This window comes from Drosophila innubila, chromosome X (assembly GCF_004354385.1).
Source record: "Drosophila innubila isolate TH190305 chromosome X, UK_Dinn_1.0, whole genome shotgun sequence".
NCBI classification, from domain to species: domain Eukaryota; kingdom Metazoa; phylum Arthropoda; class Insecta; order Diptera; family Drosophilidae; genus Drosophila; species Drosophila innubila.
This window is the reverse complement of record NC_047626.1, coordinates 22,521,780-22,536,156: the sequence shown is the minus strand read 5'-3', so window position 1 is coordinate 22,536,156 and position 14,377 is coordinate 22,521,780. Positions and strand designations below refer to the sequence as shown.

The following is a 14,377-nucleotide window of genomic DNA, read 5'->3' as shown; positions in this document are numbered from 1 at the left end:
ATGTGTGCATGTATGTACGTGTATATAGGTAACAATACCAATGGCAATAGTTTAAAAACAAAACAATCCGCAATATTGCAATATTGGCCTTAACACACCCGCGACACGCACAGGGCATTGTAACGGTTAATTGCTCATCGCCTTACATTTTGTCTACAAAAAATAGAACGAAGTGAGAGCAAAAGTGGTTGTTGTTGTTGTTGCCCCTGCATTGCTATCAGTTGTTGTTCTGACTCACTGGCAAGTGAGAGTTGAAATGTGGGAGAGTGAGAGGGAGCGCAGGCGAATAATGAGTAATGCAACAATAAAGCAGGTGAACACATATGTACATACAAATGCTACGAATGTGGACACTGTTTGTATTAACTGCGCTGCTGCCTCAAGGAGAACGTGAATAAATTTAAAAAAAGTATATGATACGATTATGAATTTGCGCACACACATGTAAATATAGGCATGTGTACATATGTATGTGTGTATAAATCAATGCTATTCATCGTTATCAAATACACACTCATACGATTTGCCTTCACGTTTTTTTTTTTTGTTAGTATGCAAATTACATGTTGGGCGTAGTTAACATTTAATAATGCCAACAATACCAAACAACTTGTGTTCATTCTCAAAAATAGCACACAGCGACTTTGTGTACTCGTTGCCTACTTCAAGGCGTTCAAGGTTTCAGATACGATGCATAGGGAATCTAAATGCACAGTGGGCTCTCTTCCAAAACTGACGCGGAAAAAAGTATTAAAATAAATCAGGGAATAACACCGTAACCGGCACCGAAACCGTTAACCGAAACTAACCGTTTAATTTTTAGTACCGGAACTGAAACCGTAGCCGAATAAAAATTCTCTGTCAAGAACCGAATACCGAATTGTTTGTACCGGTACGGTTGTGGTAAAGTTGCTAGTTGTCCAACTTCCAACTGTCAAAGCTTTATCAAAACTTAACCGATTTTCGAACGGAATGTCATTTTGATCATGATTTGGCCTCTAAATTAATGTTGTATTAAATTTTTGTTCGATTAGAAAATTGAAATATTTTCGACCAAGATTCGATTTCGATGTTAAGGGTCCCCCCTTTGAAATTTCGAAAATTCATAATTTTAAATCTCATGAATTCACTTTTAATCAACTCCTTATATTATAATTAGTATAAAACAACACTTTTAATTTGATTCTGAGACGTTTCATTTTTCTGTAAAAAATCATGCCAAATCGGATAAAAATGTTAACTTGTAAAGTGACTAGCTCCGAAGTCTGACCAACTTCAAACTGTCATAACTTGATCAAAACTGAACCGATTTTTAGCGGAATGTCATTTTAATCATTATTTGGCATTGTAATTCATTCTGCATTAAATTTTATTAAATTCTTAAACAAAAATATTTTTCTCTAGATTCTACTAGATATTGATTTTGATGCTAAGGGTCCCCCCTTTGAAATTTCGAAAATTCAAAATTTTAAATCTCAAGTTTTCACTTTTAATCAACACCTTATATCCTAATTAGTATAAAAGAATTCTTTAAACTTGATTCTGAGACTTTTCATTTATTTTGTAAAAAATCGTGAAACTAAACAAAAATTTGGACTTGTAAAGTGGCTAAATCCGCAGTCTGACCAACTGAGCCGATTTTCAAGCGGAAAGTCATTTTGATCATGTTTTGGCCTCTAAATGCATTCTGCATTCAAGTATTTTTAAATTCGTTAAAAAAATTTTTTTTGCCTGTTTCATATTTATCATAAAACGACATCTTAAAATTTTAAAATGTTTAAAAATTGATTTGTTGTACCATTGCGTACCGGTACTGATACCGGAACAGAAAGAAAAAAACGGAAATAGAACCTTTTACCCAAGTAGTTATTTCGGAAAGTACCGGGGCCGAAACCGTAACCTTTATTTGTTTTGGTTTGATTCCCTGGATAAACTTTTGCAGTTTCATATTAATACTCTTTTTTTAAACTTTTAAGGCGATTCTATATGCTCTATATGCTATAGCTCAATTTTTTTTCAACAAGCTGTACGGGTTAGAGTTTTGTTTTTGATTAGTATTAGCGGTTAAGCATATTCAAAATAAATAAAAAATATTTCCTTTAAATAATAGAAAATAAATAAAAAAAATTAAATAAATTGTATTTATCTGTTCTTTATTAAAATTCTGCACATATTAATTTCAATTCCTAATGAAAGATCACTGACCGACCAATAACCTCACCTGCGTTCTCAATCTTGGTTTAAAAGTTGTTATTGGGACAACAAATTCAGATGGATATTTAAGCGGCGACAAAAGCTCTGTAGCTCGATTATATCCGACCATTAAAACGATATTTAAATCCGATTTACATTAGTTGATTTTGTTTTATATTTTTATTTGTCGGGTGGTGTATCTGAATCATGGTATAATGGTGTGAATGAAGGTGGCTCGACTTGACAATGCAAGGGACTCAAATTTGGAATTTGGCAAGTGAGCTTGCTGGCCAAATAGGTGTGTGATTGCATGCGTGTGTGTGTGTGATGGTTGATAAATGCATTTGCTTATTAATTATAATTCAAATCCTACATTCAGTACAATTTTCTTCAATTTCAATCTTATTGTTTTGTTGTTTTCTGCTTTGTCTGCATATGTTTAATGTATGTGTATGTTTTCTTACATGTTTCTCAATATTTGGGGTTAGAGAATTAAGGCTAATCGTTTGAAGTGTGTATTTATTATTTATTAATTTTGCATTTGCGTTTTTTTTTTGTTTTTTTCCATTTCTTGCTTTTAATTGCTTTTTGTTTTCTTAGTTTTACCTCATATCGAGCATTAGTTCAACTAGATATCATCGATAGATCAATTTATATATGTTAATAAGGAAACATTTTTTTGTTGTCTTATATTCTTTGTTATGGCAAAGATGAAAACTCTATAAGCTTTAAGTTTTATGCTGAAATCGCACAGCAGCAACATTCAAAAAATAACCTTAATTTGCGATTAATTTTGTATAGTTGAATGTAATAGTGAATATTCAATTTGAATAATTTCCTTTTTTTGTTTTTGTCTTGCTCTAAATCGTGTGTGTTGTGTGTGTGTGACGTGTGTGGATTTGTGTTAGTTTTTTTTTTTTTGTTTTTTTTGGTAAAATGCGATTATTTTTGTTGTTGTATTTATGTTGGTTTTTTTATTGTTGCTGCTGCGTCCAGCGTTGCACATCCTAATCAAGTCCATCATCCACAAAGTCGGACGATTCCTTTTTGGCCTTTGGTTCGCTGCTGTTTGCCGACTTACCCTCCGCATCGGAGAAGGGAGAATCGTCACTGTTGGCGGCACCAGTTGGATCGCCACCTGGGAATCTGCCCGGGAAGAAGTTCTTAATCAAATTGAAAATCTTGGGATTGGAAACGTATTTGGAAATGTTGGCGGGATTGGCCAGTATGTCTTGCATGGCAGCTGCCACTTCGGGATCCTTCATTTTCGACATCAAATCGCCCATATCGAAACCAGCAGGCATGCCGCCACCAGCACCCGGGAAGCCACCAGCTCCTGGGAAGCCGCCAGCACCTGGGAAGCCACCAGCTCCTGGGAAACCGCCAGCTCCTGGGAAGCCACCAGCACCTGGGAAACCACCAGCACCCGGGAAGCCGCCAGCAGCGCTTTGCTTCTCCTGCTCCTTGCGAGCCTTACGTTGGGCACGCTGGCGATCCTTAATCTTGCGCTCAGCCTGTTTGCGCTCCTGCCTAATGCGATGCATTTCAATCTTCTTGGCATTGGGGGTGACTTCGCGCAGCCACTCGTCGGCCTCCTCATCAAAGTCCAACTTGCACGCCTGCCGCAAATCCTTGGCGGCCTCCTCGAACTGACCAAGCAGACGATGGGCGCGTCCACGGAACTTGTAAGCCGCCGCCGAGTCACAGTTTAGCTCCAGGGCCTTGTCGCAGTCACGAATGCAGGCATTTGGCTTCTGCAGCTTAAGGAAGGCCTGGCCACGCTTGGCATGATACAGAGCATTGCCCGGATTGAGCTCAATGGCCTTGGTGTAGAAGTTGATGGCCTCATCGAATTTCTGTTCACTGTATGCGGCAGCTGCCTGGGAACGCAAATCGCCAGCCTGGTCCATTTCCTCATCGGTGGGCGCTTTGCTGGAGTCGCCCATGGGCTGAGCTGGATCATTGTCGGCCTCAATGACGCCTATGGAAATTGTGAGGTTACAAGTTCAAACGCACACATATTAGAACACGTGATATTTTAATGAGATTTGAATTTCTTCATTTCTACATACCTTCCATATCCAATTCAATATCGGACTCTGGCTCTGATGCACTGGCATCCTCATCGCTCTTCTCAGATGAATCCTCTGCCGCCTCGGCGCTGGCTGAGGAATCCGCCGGCTTTGCTTTAGCGCCGGTATCGCCGCCAAATGGACATTTACTGCTGTCCACCATAAAATGAATACATGTACATTTCGCTGCAGTTAACACACACACTTACCCAGTCTCGGGCATCTTGAAATCACCCTCGGGCACCTTTCCGCCGAACTTCTCAACGAAATCCTTGACGAACTGCAATTGGGGCATGTTCAATACCGTGGGATTTGTATTGACGAAATCAATAAAGCTTTTCAGCTTGAGCAAATCTTCATGTTGAATTGGCGCAGCCATTTTGAAAATTTATTAAACTTCTCGTATGTTCTTTATATTCGAAAAAATAAGTAATGTTTCAATTTGCGTCTCGCACGAAAGCTGAAACAAAAATTTTTCTCCGGTTGTCAATGTGAGAATAATCATTAGAGAGAGCAATAAAGCTTCTAAACTATCGATATATCGAGTGTTCGCAGAGCATGCTTCTCGTCTGTGGCCACTATTTATAATGCATTTTCCGAAATTTTCCGATGTCACAGGAGAAAAGTCGATACTTGTATCATATTTTTCCCCTAAATTAGAGCCAACGATTATGAACAATAAAAATTCCTTAAAACGATCAACTTGATTGAATTTATTTTATAATTTAAACGGTGTAATTAAGTATAATCGTTTTTTTAAAATAAACAAATTGCCGCAATGTTTCTTTAAAATGTAAATGGTTTAGTACCGATAGTATCGAATTTTGTTTTGTGTATGGTCTGTGCGATATATCGATAACAGAAAGAAGAAGCCAGCCCTGGCTTGAGCAATCCAGCCCTGTTCGAAATACACAAAGCAAAAGTGAAAAAAGCATACAAAAATAATAAAAATTCAATGAAAAGTTGCATCTTTTCGCTGCATTATCGAATTAACGGTACTGGGTGTACACTGCAAACATTAAGTGCTGTAGATAAATAGGAAACAAATCTCAAATTGAATCAAACGCAACATATATAAACAAACCTCACAGCAGCAGCCACACAAAATGGCCACCAGCGAGATTTCCAGCTCCAATGAGCGGCACTACTACGCAAAGCTGGAGGCGATCAAGGACATACGGGACAAGACGTTGACCCTGGAGAAGCTCAAGGTGCGCATCATCAAGGAGGTGAAGCTGAGCGACGACGAGGAGAAGTGCCTCGATGAGTACCGCAAAGAGATGGAACATCTGCTCGAGGAGAAGATGTCGCACGTGGAGGAGCTGCGTCAGATCCATGCAGATATCAATGACATGGAGAATATCATCAAGCAGACCAAGGAGAATCAGACGCGCTCCTTTGACATGGCCAACCGCGTGTACGAGGAATATCTCGCTCTCAAGTATCAAATCGACCACATGCGGCGTGACTATCTAGGTCTCAGTCCGCTGCGGGATCTGCATGAGGAGGAGGGCAGTCCCATATCCAAGGATCGCTTTCAAACCAATTTCCTCAAGGTGGCCGCTCAATCGGCGGCTGCTGCAGCAGCTGCAGCGGCAGCGGCGGCCGCCTCACAGCCCGCATCCTTGGCCAGACCACATGCTCGGCATCCTCTGATGGCGGAGGCAACGGTGACAGCATTGCCACCGAATGCAACTGGCGCTGGCGGCGGCGGTGGCTCAACGGTGCCCAGTGGTGGTGGCGGTGGTGGTGGTGTTGGACCTGGTCATGCATTTATGCCACCGGCACCACCAGGCGCTCCCGGCAGTGCTGGCGCTGCCGCTGCCGCAGCTGTTGCTGCCGCGCGTCTGGGCAAGAGTGACTTCTCGGCACCACCACCGCCACCGCCGACCACAAATCGGTTGCAGCAGACGCCATCGATCGGCATCGGTCATCATCCGTCGTTCCGTTCCGACTTCAATGTGAATCTGAGGCAACAGCCGCCGCCAATGAAATCCTGTTTGTCCTGCCATCAGCAGATCCATCGCAATGCACCCATTTGTCCCCTCTGCAAGGCCAAATCGCGCTCACGTAATCCCAAAAAGCCCAAAAAGAAGAATAACTAATTGCCAACAAACTCTCAATAATTCGCTTTGTATGTGTTCCATTTAATTGGAATATTATTTGTTTGTTTCTCAATTTTATTTTTTTTTTGTGGTCTTCATGTACTTATTTATTAACCTAGCGACGGAAAAACAGTTAAGAGGCGCACATTAAAAGTATTACATTTTTTTCTCATAACCATTAGATTGTAAGATTGCTAAAGATGTTCTCATATTTTGTGTCAGCTATGCTAGTATTGCAAATTATTATTATTAATAAGTTTGTGGACATTCTACATTTAATCATAAGCAAAATACAGTGTCAAATTGAACTAAACTACTTTTTTATACGTGTAAGCATTCAATTAGTAAGTGAATAAAACAACATTTTTAAATAGTGACCATTTTTCCTCATCAATAAAAAATTTGAAAAAGTTAAATTTTTTGAAATCAGTTCGATAAGTTCAAATCGATTTTTATTTCGTTAGTTTTTCAGCACTGGTTGAGAATCAAGGCTGCCACCCGTCCAAAAAAATTAGAAATCAGTTCGATAAGTGAAAATCTATATTTATAGTTTTTTAGCACTGGTTGAGACCCAAGGTTGCCACCCCGTACAAGAAATATCACCACCTGGAGACGCGCGATATTTAAATGTTGATTTGTTTTTTTGCAAATGCTGGGAGTTTGTTGTGCCTCAGGGGGAAAAGTTGTATAACTAAGTTTAATTTAATTAATTCCAAAACTTGACAAAATTCTAAAAACAACGCTGCAATAGTTTGCAAAATTCTAGCTTAAAAATTATAGAAGTTTTGGATTTTGCCACATTTTAAAAATTGATCACAATCTGAAGATGGGCTTAAATAAGTAAACCAAGCCTGCCAGCCCGCTTTTGTTGCGACAAAAACAAGTTGGCAGCACTTGATCAGTGGCTTGAAAAACAGAAGGAAAGAAAGTAGAAATGAAGCAACAGGTTAAAAACTGTTAGTTAAGTGGCGCATTCGTAGAACGACAACAACACGAAAGACACCCGAACTGCAGACGAGAACACATTTTGATTATTGAAAAAGAAGCGTGCAATATTATTTACCAACAGAGGTTAAGACAAAGCGAAGCGTTAAGAACTAATACAGTTTGAACGCATCAGTGCGGTTATAACTGTTTTCAGTTAGCAGTTGCTGTTGTTGTTGTTGTTGGTGCAGCTGCGTGCACAGAATTTGTGAAAAGAGAAAGTTGTGATCGCGACAGAAGAAGAAGAAGCGTCTTCAGCGAGTTTAACCAATTCGAATTTGGGTTAACGCGGGTGAGTCTTCAATTTCACAATTTTCACTATTTGAGTGACGATCGATAATAATAATAACAACTGATCTTTAGATCATCCCGACAGAGATGGGCACCAAACAAACAGTTGCCCACAAACAAGCCAATGGACATGGACATGGCAAAGGCAAGAGCCTGGATTCCACTTCCACTGTCTCCAGCTCCAACTCCAACTCCACTTCCCCCACTATTACCACTTTCGGGAAGACAAATGGACACGTCAGTTCGCGTAAACGGGATGTGAATGCATTGCCAGCACAAAAGTCCGTGGTGGTCGCCTACTTGCTGTGGCTCTTTGGCGGCATCTTTGGCCTGCATCATTTGTATTTGCATCGGGATCGTCATGCGTTTGTCTGGTGGTGCACCCTTGGTGGTTACATGGGCGTCGGCTGGTTGAGTGAGGTGTTTCTCATACCGGAATATGTGCGGGATGCCAACGAGGATCCGCGCTTTGTCAAGACGTTTGTGGCCAAGCTGCAGGCGTATCAGCGTCCACCTTATTCGGCCAAGCGGTTTCTGGGTCAGATCATGATTGGCTATTTGTTTGGCCAGCTGTGCGCCTCGGCCATACCGCAGACCGTCACCGCGGGCATTGACTTCACCTGGCTGCACTGGTGCATTCCATTTTTCATCTCGCTGGGCGTTTGGACCGTTGGCAACATTGGACGCGAATGCGGCGCTCTCTGGCCCTGCATTCTGGGTGCAATTGTCACGTATCCGGCGCGTTATTTCATCTATGATGAGACATACTCACTGCTGCTGACCGCACTCATCTCAGCGCTGGCCTTTGATGCCGTCTCCAAACAGTGGCGTCGCACTCCGCCACGCAGGCGCAGTCCAACGGAACGCACACTGAAGTTTACCGGAGCCCTATGCATTTACTTTAGCCTGTGGGGCTGTGTGATCCTCTTCAATGGCACGATTACGGATGAGGATGGCGGCGAAGTGCCCATACATGAGGCCCTACACAATTTCCTTGCCTCCGCGTGGTGGACGGATCTGAAGCAGGCGTTGCTCGACACCTACAACTATGCCCAGCATCATGGCTGGTACGAGACGTGGCGCGAGGTGTTCGAGAGCATGGACGTGGATGGCGAACGGAATGCCTACAAGGTGCTGGGCGTGAGTGCCACCGCATCCCAGGCAGATATCACCGCTGCCTATCGCAAACTCTCGAAAGAGAATCATCCCGATAAGGTCAAGGATGAGACACTGCGTCCCGCTGCCCATCAGAGGTTCATTGAGATCCAGCAGGCGTACAGCGTGCTCAGCAAGATCAAGTCGAACCGACGACGCAAGAACAAGCAATACAGCGATGAGGATGCCATCGTGCTCTAATCTAATCTTAGTCCAACAACTTAGTCTCAATCTTTAATTCTAAACAGTGCTTTTTTTTCTTAATATTTTATTATTATTTGTATTTAACAATTACATATGTAAGATAAATTATTTAAATGTAACTATGTACTTAAGCTCAAATTGTGTAACGTGGCAATGTGACTATTTGACAATGTGACGCAGTCTTCTTCCATGTCCAATTCACCTGACAAATCAGAGCGTGACTTGTCATTCAGCCTCTGGGCCATGACATGGCATTTGGTTATGTGGTTATTATACCCACAGCTCGGCAATAAATTAACAAATACTATATAATTTTAATCTTTATTTCTTACCCATTTAAAATGTCACTTCTAGACCCATTTATATATTCCTATTCGGAATCATGAGACACGATTCTTTGCGTTGAAGATAATTACAACTGAAATCGCTACATGTGTCTGTTGTATTTTACAGTCTGCAATTTTTTAACTGAATTTGGTCAAACGATCAGTTGAAAAATAGAATTTTGTTTGTTATTGTTTATTATCAGCAGAAAAAAATGTGTGATAATTTGCACAGCTATATTATAGTAAATAGGTCGAAAAATATATTGAAGAATTACTGCTATTGTGACATAAAGTTTCTCCACTTTATTCAAGTTGATCAATAACTGACTAATAAAACGTGTCATTTGAAAATATTCAAAGATTGAGTTGCTTAAACAACTAAATTTAATCAATTTCAGTTTACCATATATTGAGTGTCAGTCATTTTAATCAAAATTGATATTTTGTTTTTGTTTTAATCTTTTAAATTGAATAATTATTATTATTTTTATTGATACTCTGTAGAACAGGTAAACTTACATTTTCAAACTTCCACACTGCTTGCAAGCAGTGCGCGCAATTTAACGGCCTTGCACTGCTTTTCTCGATCCTCAATACTGATTACACTTTTCAGTATAACTTCTATGTTTTTTATGCAATTAGGGCTATTTAAACAGGAAGCGAATCAACCGCGGAATGAAGAACTCCTAAAAGTATGTAAAGGGTATTTCTATAATCGGGGTCTGGACTTAAGCCTTTCCGACTAGTTTCATTGTAAGTAAGTTTTGTTGAATAAAATACATTTATTTCAAATATTTATATTCATTTATTTATTTTCATATTTTACATAATATAATGAACTACTTAGTGAGCTAATAAAAAAAAAAGAATATATATATGCATTACAATTATATTTTGTTTTGTTTTTTATGTTTTCTTTTCATTTATTTATATTTAGATAAAACGTTTAAATAAAACGAAAAAAATTAAAATTTATATATTGTATGTATGCAATTTCAATAAAATAATAATAATTGCAATCGAAAGGAGTTTGTCTTTGTTGTTGCTGTTGTTTGTTTGTTCCAAAACACAAAACTCAAAAAATATTTTTCTCTTTTTCTGTATAATTTTTTTTTGTCTTTATATATATATATATATCGTTTTTTTTTTCTTTTTTTTTTGCAAAAAAATTCAAATAAAAAAACAGGAAACAATAACTCACTTAAATTTAGTTTAAAACATAATACTGAGCAAAAAATGTATTTATCATTTTGCATGCTATATTTTTTGCTTTTGCATTTATCAAATTTGTTTTAATCGCTTGCCATTCTTCTCTTCTTTTGTTTCTCTCTTTTTTTTTAATTTCCTTTATTATTTTCGACTGCTTAAAAATAAGTGTTTGTTTTTTTTTTTATTTGCAATTAACATTAAAGTTTTTGCGGCCAGTTTTTAGTTTAGAAATTTGACTATTTTGTGACTTGTGTGTGTGTGTGTGTGTGTATGTGTGTGTGCATACATGCATATGTATATACATAAGTATGTATGTGTGTTTAAGTGTTTAATTATCACGTTTTGTTGTTTGATTGTTTGTTGATGTTGTGTATGTTAGTTGTGTATGTCAGCAACCAAGAGAAAAATTAAAAAAAAAATATTTTACATATAGATTTGTTTAATGCTAGTATCTAAAATAAAATAACAATTTATTAGGCATAGTGACACACATACTGCTGCAGCATGTTGTCATTGTGTGCGTAGTGCTGGTGCTGTGTATCTCTCTCTCTCTCTCTCTCTCTGACTCTAACTCTCACTTACTTACTCACTCACTGTCTGTCTGTGTGTGTGTGTGTGCTTGTTATTCTCACTACATTAAGTTAAAGGCGTCCTCTGTCAATTTTTATCTCTTGCATATTTACAAACTAAAGTTATGCAAAACACACGCACACACACACTTGCACACACACACACACACAAACACTCACTCAAACATACACTTCAATAAACATTCACACACACACACACACTCACATGCTAAGTGCTTGTGCATTGTTAATTGGCCTTTGTGTTAAATGGTTTTTGGGGAGGGGGAATGTACTAAGTACTACGACAACTACAACGACAAAAAAAGTTCGGACGCGTCGCCGATTGGCCGACGAAATGTGCGCGCCTGCGGCTATGCAACAGTTATTGATCAGTGTGTTTGTTTTCTTAACATCATGTTAAGCGCTAACATTGTGTGTGCGTTAACAGTGTAATGTGAACTGTTGTAACTGTTAAGCCTATCACTTTCAACAGTGAACGGTTAACAGTAACAGCGCTGCTGCTGCAGCCGCAACGACGCCGACGGCAAAATATAGTAAACAAAAAGAACGTACAACAATTAACAAAATACGGTTATTACAGGCGCGTGACTACAATATCTTCTTCGAGATCGTCGAGCTCATCGTCTGTCTCCTCGACGCCGTCAGCAAAGGCGGCATTTGCCTCAGCAGCAGCTGCAGCGGCAGCCGCCTCCTTCTCCTTTTCAGCGGCCTCGAGTTTCTCCTGCTTCTTCATCTTGCGTTGCTGCAAAAAGAAGAATGCATTAAACATTTATTAGTTAGGCAATTAAAAAATTTGCTAAATAAAATACGATTACAGATTGTTTTAGTTTCCCAGAATTAACTTAAGTTAACTTAACATAACATCGTTTTTAAGTTTTACAATTGAATTATTATTTTATTTATTATTTATTTAAATTTTGTTTCATTTTATGCATGATTTAACTTTTGTCGACTGATTTCAGTTGACGTTAATAAATAAATAAATACAAGGATTAATTAATTTGTATCAAACAAATTACAAAATTTCCATTTTTTTGTATAATAATAAGGTTCAAATTTGTATTTAAACTTTCATTTGCAAATTATTTTATAAACATTTATAAATCACTTTAATTTTCAAAGTTTATAAACAAAATTAAAAGCTTTAGTTAAAAGTTAACAGAAAAATTGACAGCTTTTAATTCGTATAATCAAAATTAAAGTTAAGCGAAAAAATATATAACTTCTATTTCCAACTCGTGTGATAAAATTGGAAAAGTAGAGTTTAAATACGATTTTTTAAAATTAGAATTGAAATTTAAGTGTTCTCAGAGATGTTCCAGAAATATAAACCAACCGAAAACTTTCTAAATAACTTTGGGTTTTTGGTTGCTTTTCGGTTGGCTTGTGTTTCTGGAAGACACCTATATTTTATAGTATTTTTTTTTAGCTTGATTAAAAACTGAGAGTTTAGATAAATTTGGACTTCATTGCCAACCCAGTATACGTGTATGAGTTATTTTCCGATTTATGCAGATAATTGATATCAGTTTTGATTAGTTGAAAGTAGTTGCTTACCTTCTTCCTGTAGAGAATCTCCACAATGACGTAGCCAATGCAGCCGAGTGTCAGCACCACCAACAGAATGTAGAGCTTCATGCGGGTGCAGAGCGTTGTGGCATAAGCATAGGCGATGACAAATCCGGCGGATTCCCACAGGCGATAGTTGGAGAAGGCGGCTTCCTTGTTTCGCCGGAAGAGCAGACCGTAGAGACCGTTGATTTGTGTCTGCCAGACGGCATCACCGACACCCCAAAGACCGGACATGGCATAGAAGATGAGTGGATTGTCGGGATTGGGACGCCAAAAGAGTTCGACAGAGATGAGCGTGAAATGGACAACGGCGCCCAGCACAATGATGGGCAAGCGTCCAATGTATTTCATCACAGATCCAAACAGTATGGAGCAGAGAGCGTTGACCACACCAAAGCAGATCATGACGAAACCAATCTGATGGACACCCAATGCACAGGCGACATATGCCTGAGTGAAATCGGCGCCAATGAATGCCTGCTCCATGCCAATGAATATGGTGATCGGTATGAGCAGCTGCAGATTGGGTTTCTTCATCTGACGGAATGTCGCCGACAGCAACTGCAGGCCGGACAGTTCGGCCGCCGAGTTGGAGCCCTTACGATTCTCACCGTAACGCTTGAGAGGATCCAGGAAGAAGGCAATGATACAGACGGCGGCGACAATGCATGACAGATAGATCATTGAGATCTCAAAGATTTCGTTCTCTGGTGGACGCTCCAGGTTACCGTGACCGCCATTACCGGTGGTGCAGAAATTCGCACCGCAATACAGCAAATCCTCCTCACTGATTGTGGAATTGGCACTGCTGCTGCCGCCATGTGCGCCGCTGGATAGAACTGGTAACGCCAAAGGATTCAAACAGATTAGAAATGTTTCAGATATTCCGTGCTAATTCAGGGGAAACTTACCCAAGCTGGAGATGAGATTGCCCCAAAGCTCAGCGGATTGCCAGGCAAGGAAGAAGAAGCCAAAGAATCGCACTATAATGGCATCCACAGCCTGTTCTGTTATCTTAGCATACACCTGCCCCACCTGTGTCAGATATGTGGCCTTGGATGCCCACATGGGCGCCGCGCCCATACCCACCAGGATGCCAGCCGGCACCAAGGTGTAGAAGCGCGGGAAGAGCTGGAAGGCAATGTACGGCGCATAGCAGAGCATGCTGCAAACGAGCGTCCATTTAACCGTCAGCTTGCGAATGATCAGCGTGGGCAGGAAGATGCAGGAGACAACCAGCGCCGCATAAATGGCACTCAGCGATACGGTGCCTAATCCATCCTTTGAGTTGATCGAGGATTGCAGATTCGCCGTGCCCTGCAACAATTCAAACAGCATAATCATTAGTAAGAAAGGTCTATATAGTATTTCAAAAACCGCAAATAAGAGCTACTTTTACTATACAGATTAATTTTAACTAACATTTTCTTCGATCCAAAATAAATAAATTATGATGACAGAATTTAAGTTCAATTTTTATTTAAAAATCCAAATATATATCTCATTAATTTTAGCTCCATCTTAATTTGCAATTTTGCAAAAATTAAAAAAATATGAAAAAATAATTTTATTTAAATTTTTATTCAAAAAACTAAATTTATATCTTATTAATGTTAGCTCGATCTCAACTTTTGATCTTACAAACATAAAAAAATTATGACCAAAGAATTTAATTT

At 39.3% G+C, this 14,377-nt stretch overlaps 4 protein-coding genes across 5 annotated transcripts in view; 2 read left to right on the top strand and 2 right to left on the bottom strand.

The window, feature by feature from the left end:
• Nucleotides 1-3,138: 3,138 nt before the first annotated feature.
• On the bottom strand, nucleotides 3,139-4,752 carry LOC117787726 (hsc70-interacting protein 1-like). Of its 2 annotated transcripts, none has more exons than XM_034626330.1 (3): nucleotides 4,475-4,752; nucleotides 4,266-4,417; nucleotides 3,139-4,174 (listed from the first exon to the last, which is right to left on the bottom strand). In XM_034626330.1, the coding sequence occupies exons 1-3, from the start codon at nucleotides 4,642-4,644 to the stop codon at nucleotides 3,201-3,203; spliced, it is 1,296 nt and encodes a 431-aa protein (XP_034482221.1). In that variant the 5' UTR covers nucleotides 4,645-4,752; the 3' UTR covers nucleotides 3,139-3,200. The 2 variants fall into 2 exon arrangements, with proteins under 2 accessions (XP_034482221.1, XP_034482229.1); XM_034626338.1 differs by having other exon boundaries at nucleotides 4,266-4,414; nucleotides 4,475-4,751.
• A 388-nt stretch (nucleotides 4,753-5,140) lies between these two features.
• Nucleotides 5,141-6,747, top strand: LOC117785020 (zinc finger C4H2 domain-containing protein). The gene has a single exon (XM_034622900.1). It carries the CDS (start codon nucleotides 5,372-5,374, stop codon nucleotides 6,368-6,370), a length of 999 nt encoding a protein of 332 aa, XP_034478791.1. The 5' UTR covers nucleotides 5,141-5,371; the 3' UTR covers nucleotides 6,371-6,747.
• A 504-nt stretch (nucleotides 6,748-7,251) lies between these two features.
• Nucleotides 7,252-9,316, top strand: LOC117793758 (dnaJ homolog subfamily C member 22). The gene is made up of 2 exons (XM_034634149.1): nucleotides 7,252-7,646; nucleotides 7,718-9,316. Exon 2 carries the CDS (start codon nucleotides 7,733-7,735, stop codon nucleotides 8,999-9,001), a length of 1,269 nt encoding a protein of 422 aa, XP_034490040.1. The 5' UTR covers nucleotides 7,252-7,646; nucleotides 7,718-7,732; the 3' UTR covers nucleotides 9,002-9,316.
• Nucleotides 9,317-10,680: 1,364 nt separating this feature from the next.
• LOC117788351 (UNC93-like protein) overlaps nucleotides 10,681-14,377 on the bottom strand; it is a gene marked incomplete at its 5' end in the record, with an annotated part of 4,541 nt that continues 844 nt past the window's right edge. Inside the window, 3 exons of the mRNA XM_034627104.1 lie at nucleotides 10,681-11,871; nucleotides 12,687-13,540; nucleotides 13,613-14,018. Coding sequence (XP_034482995.1) covers nucleotides 11,704-11,871; nucleotides 12,687-13,540; nucleotides 13,613-14,018 — 1,428 coding nt within the window. The remainder of the gene's footprint in view (nucleotides 11,872-12,686; nucleotides 13,541-13,612; nucleotides 14,019-14,377) is intronic.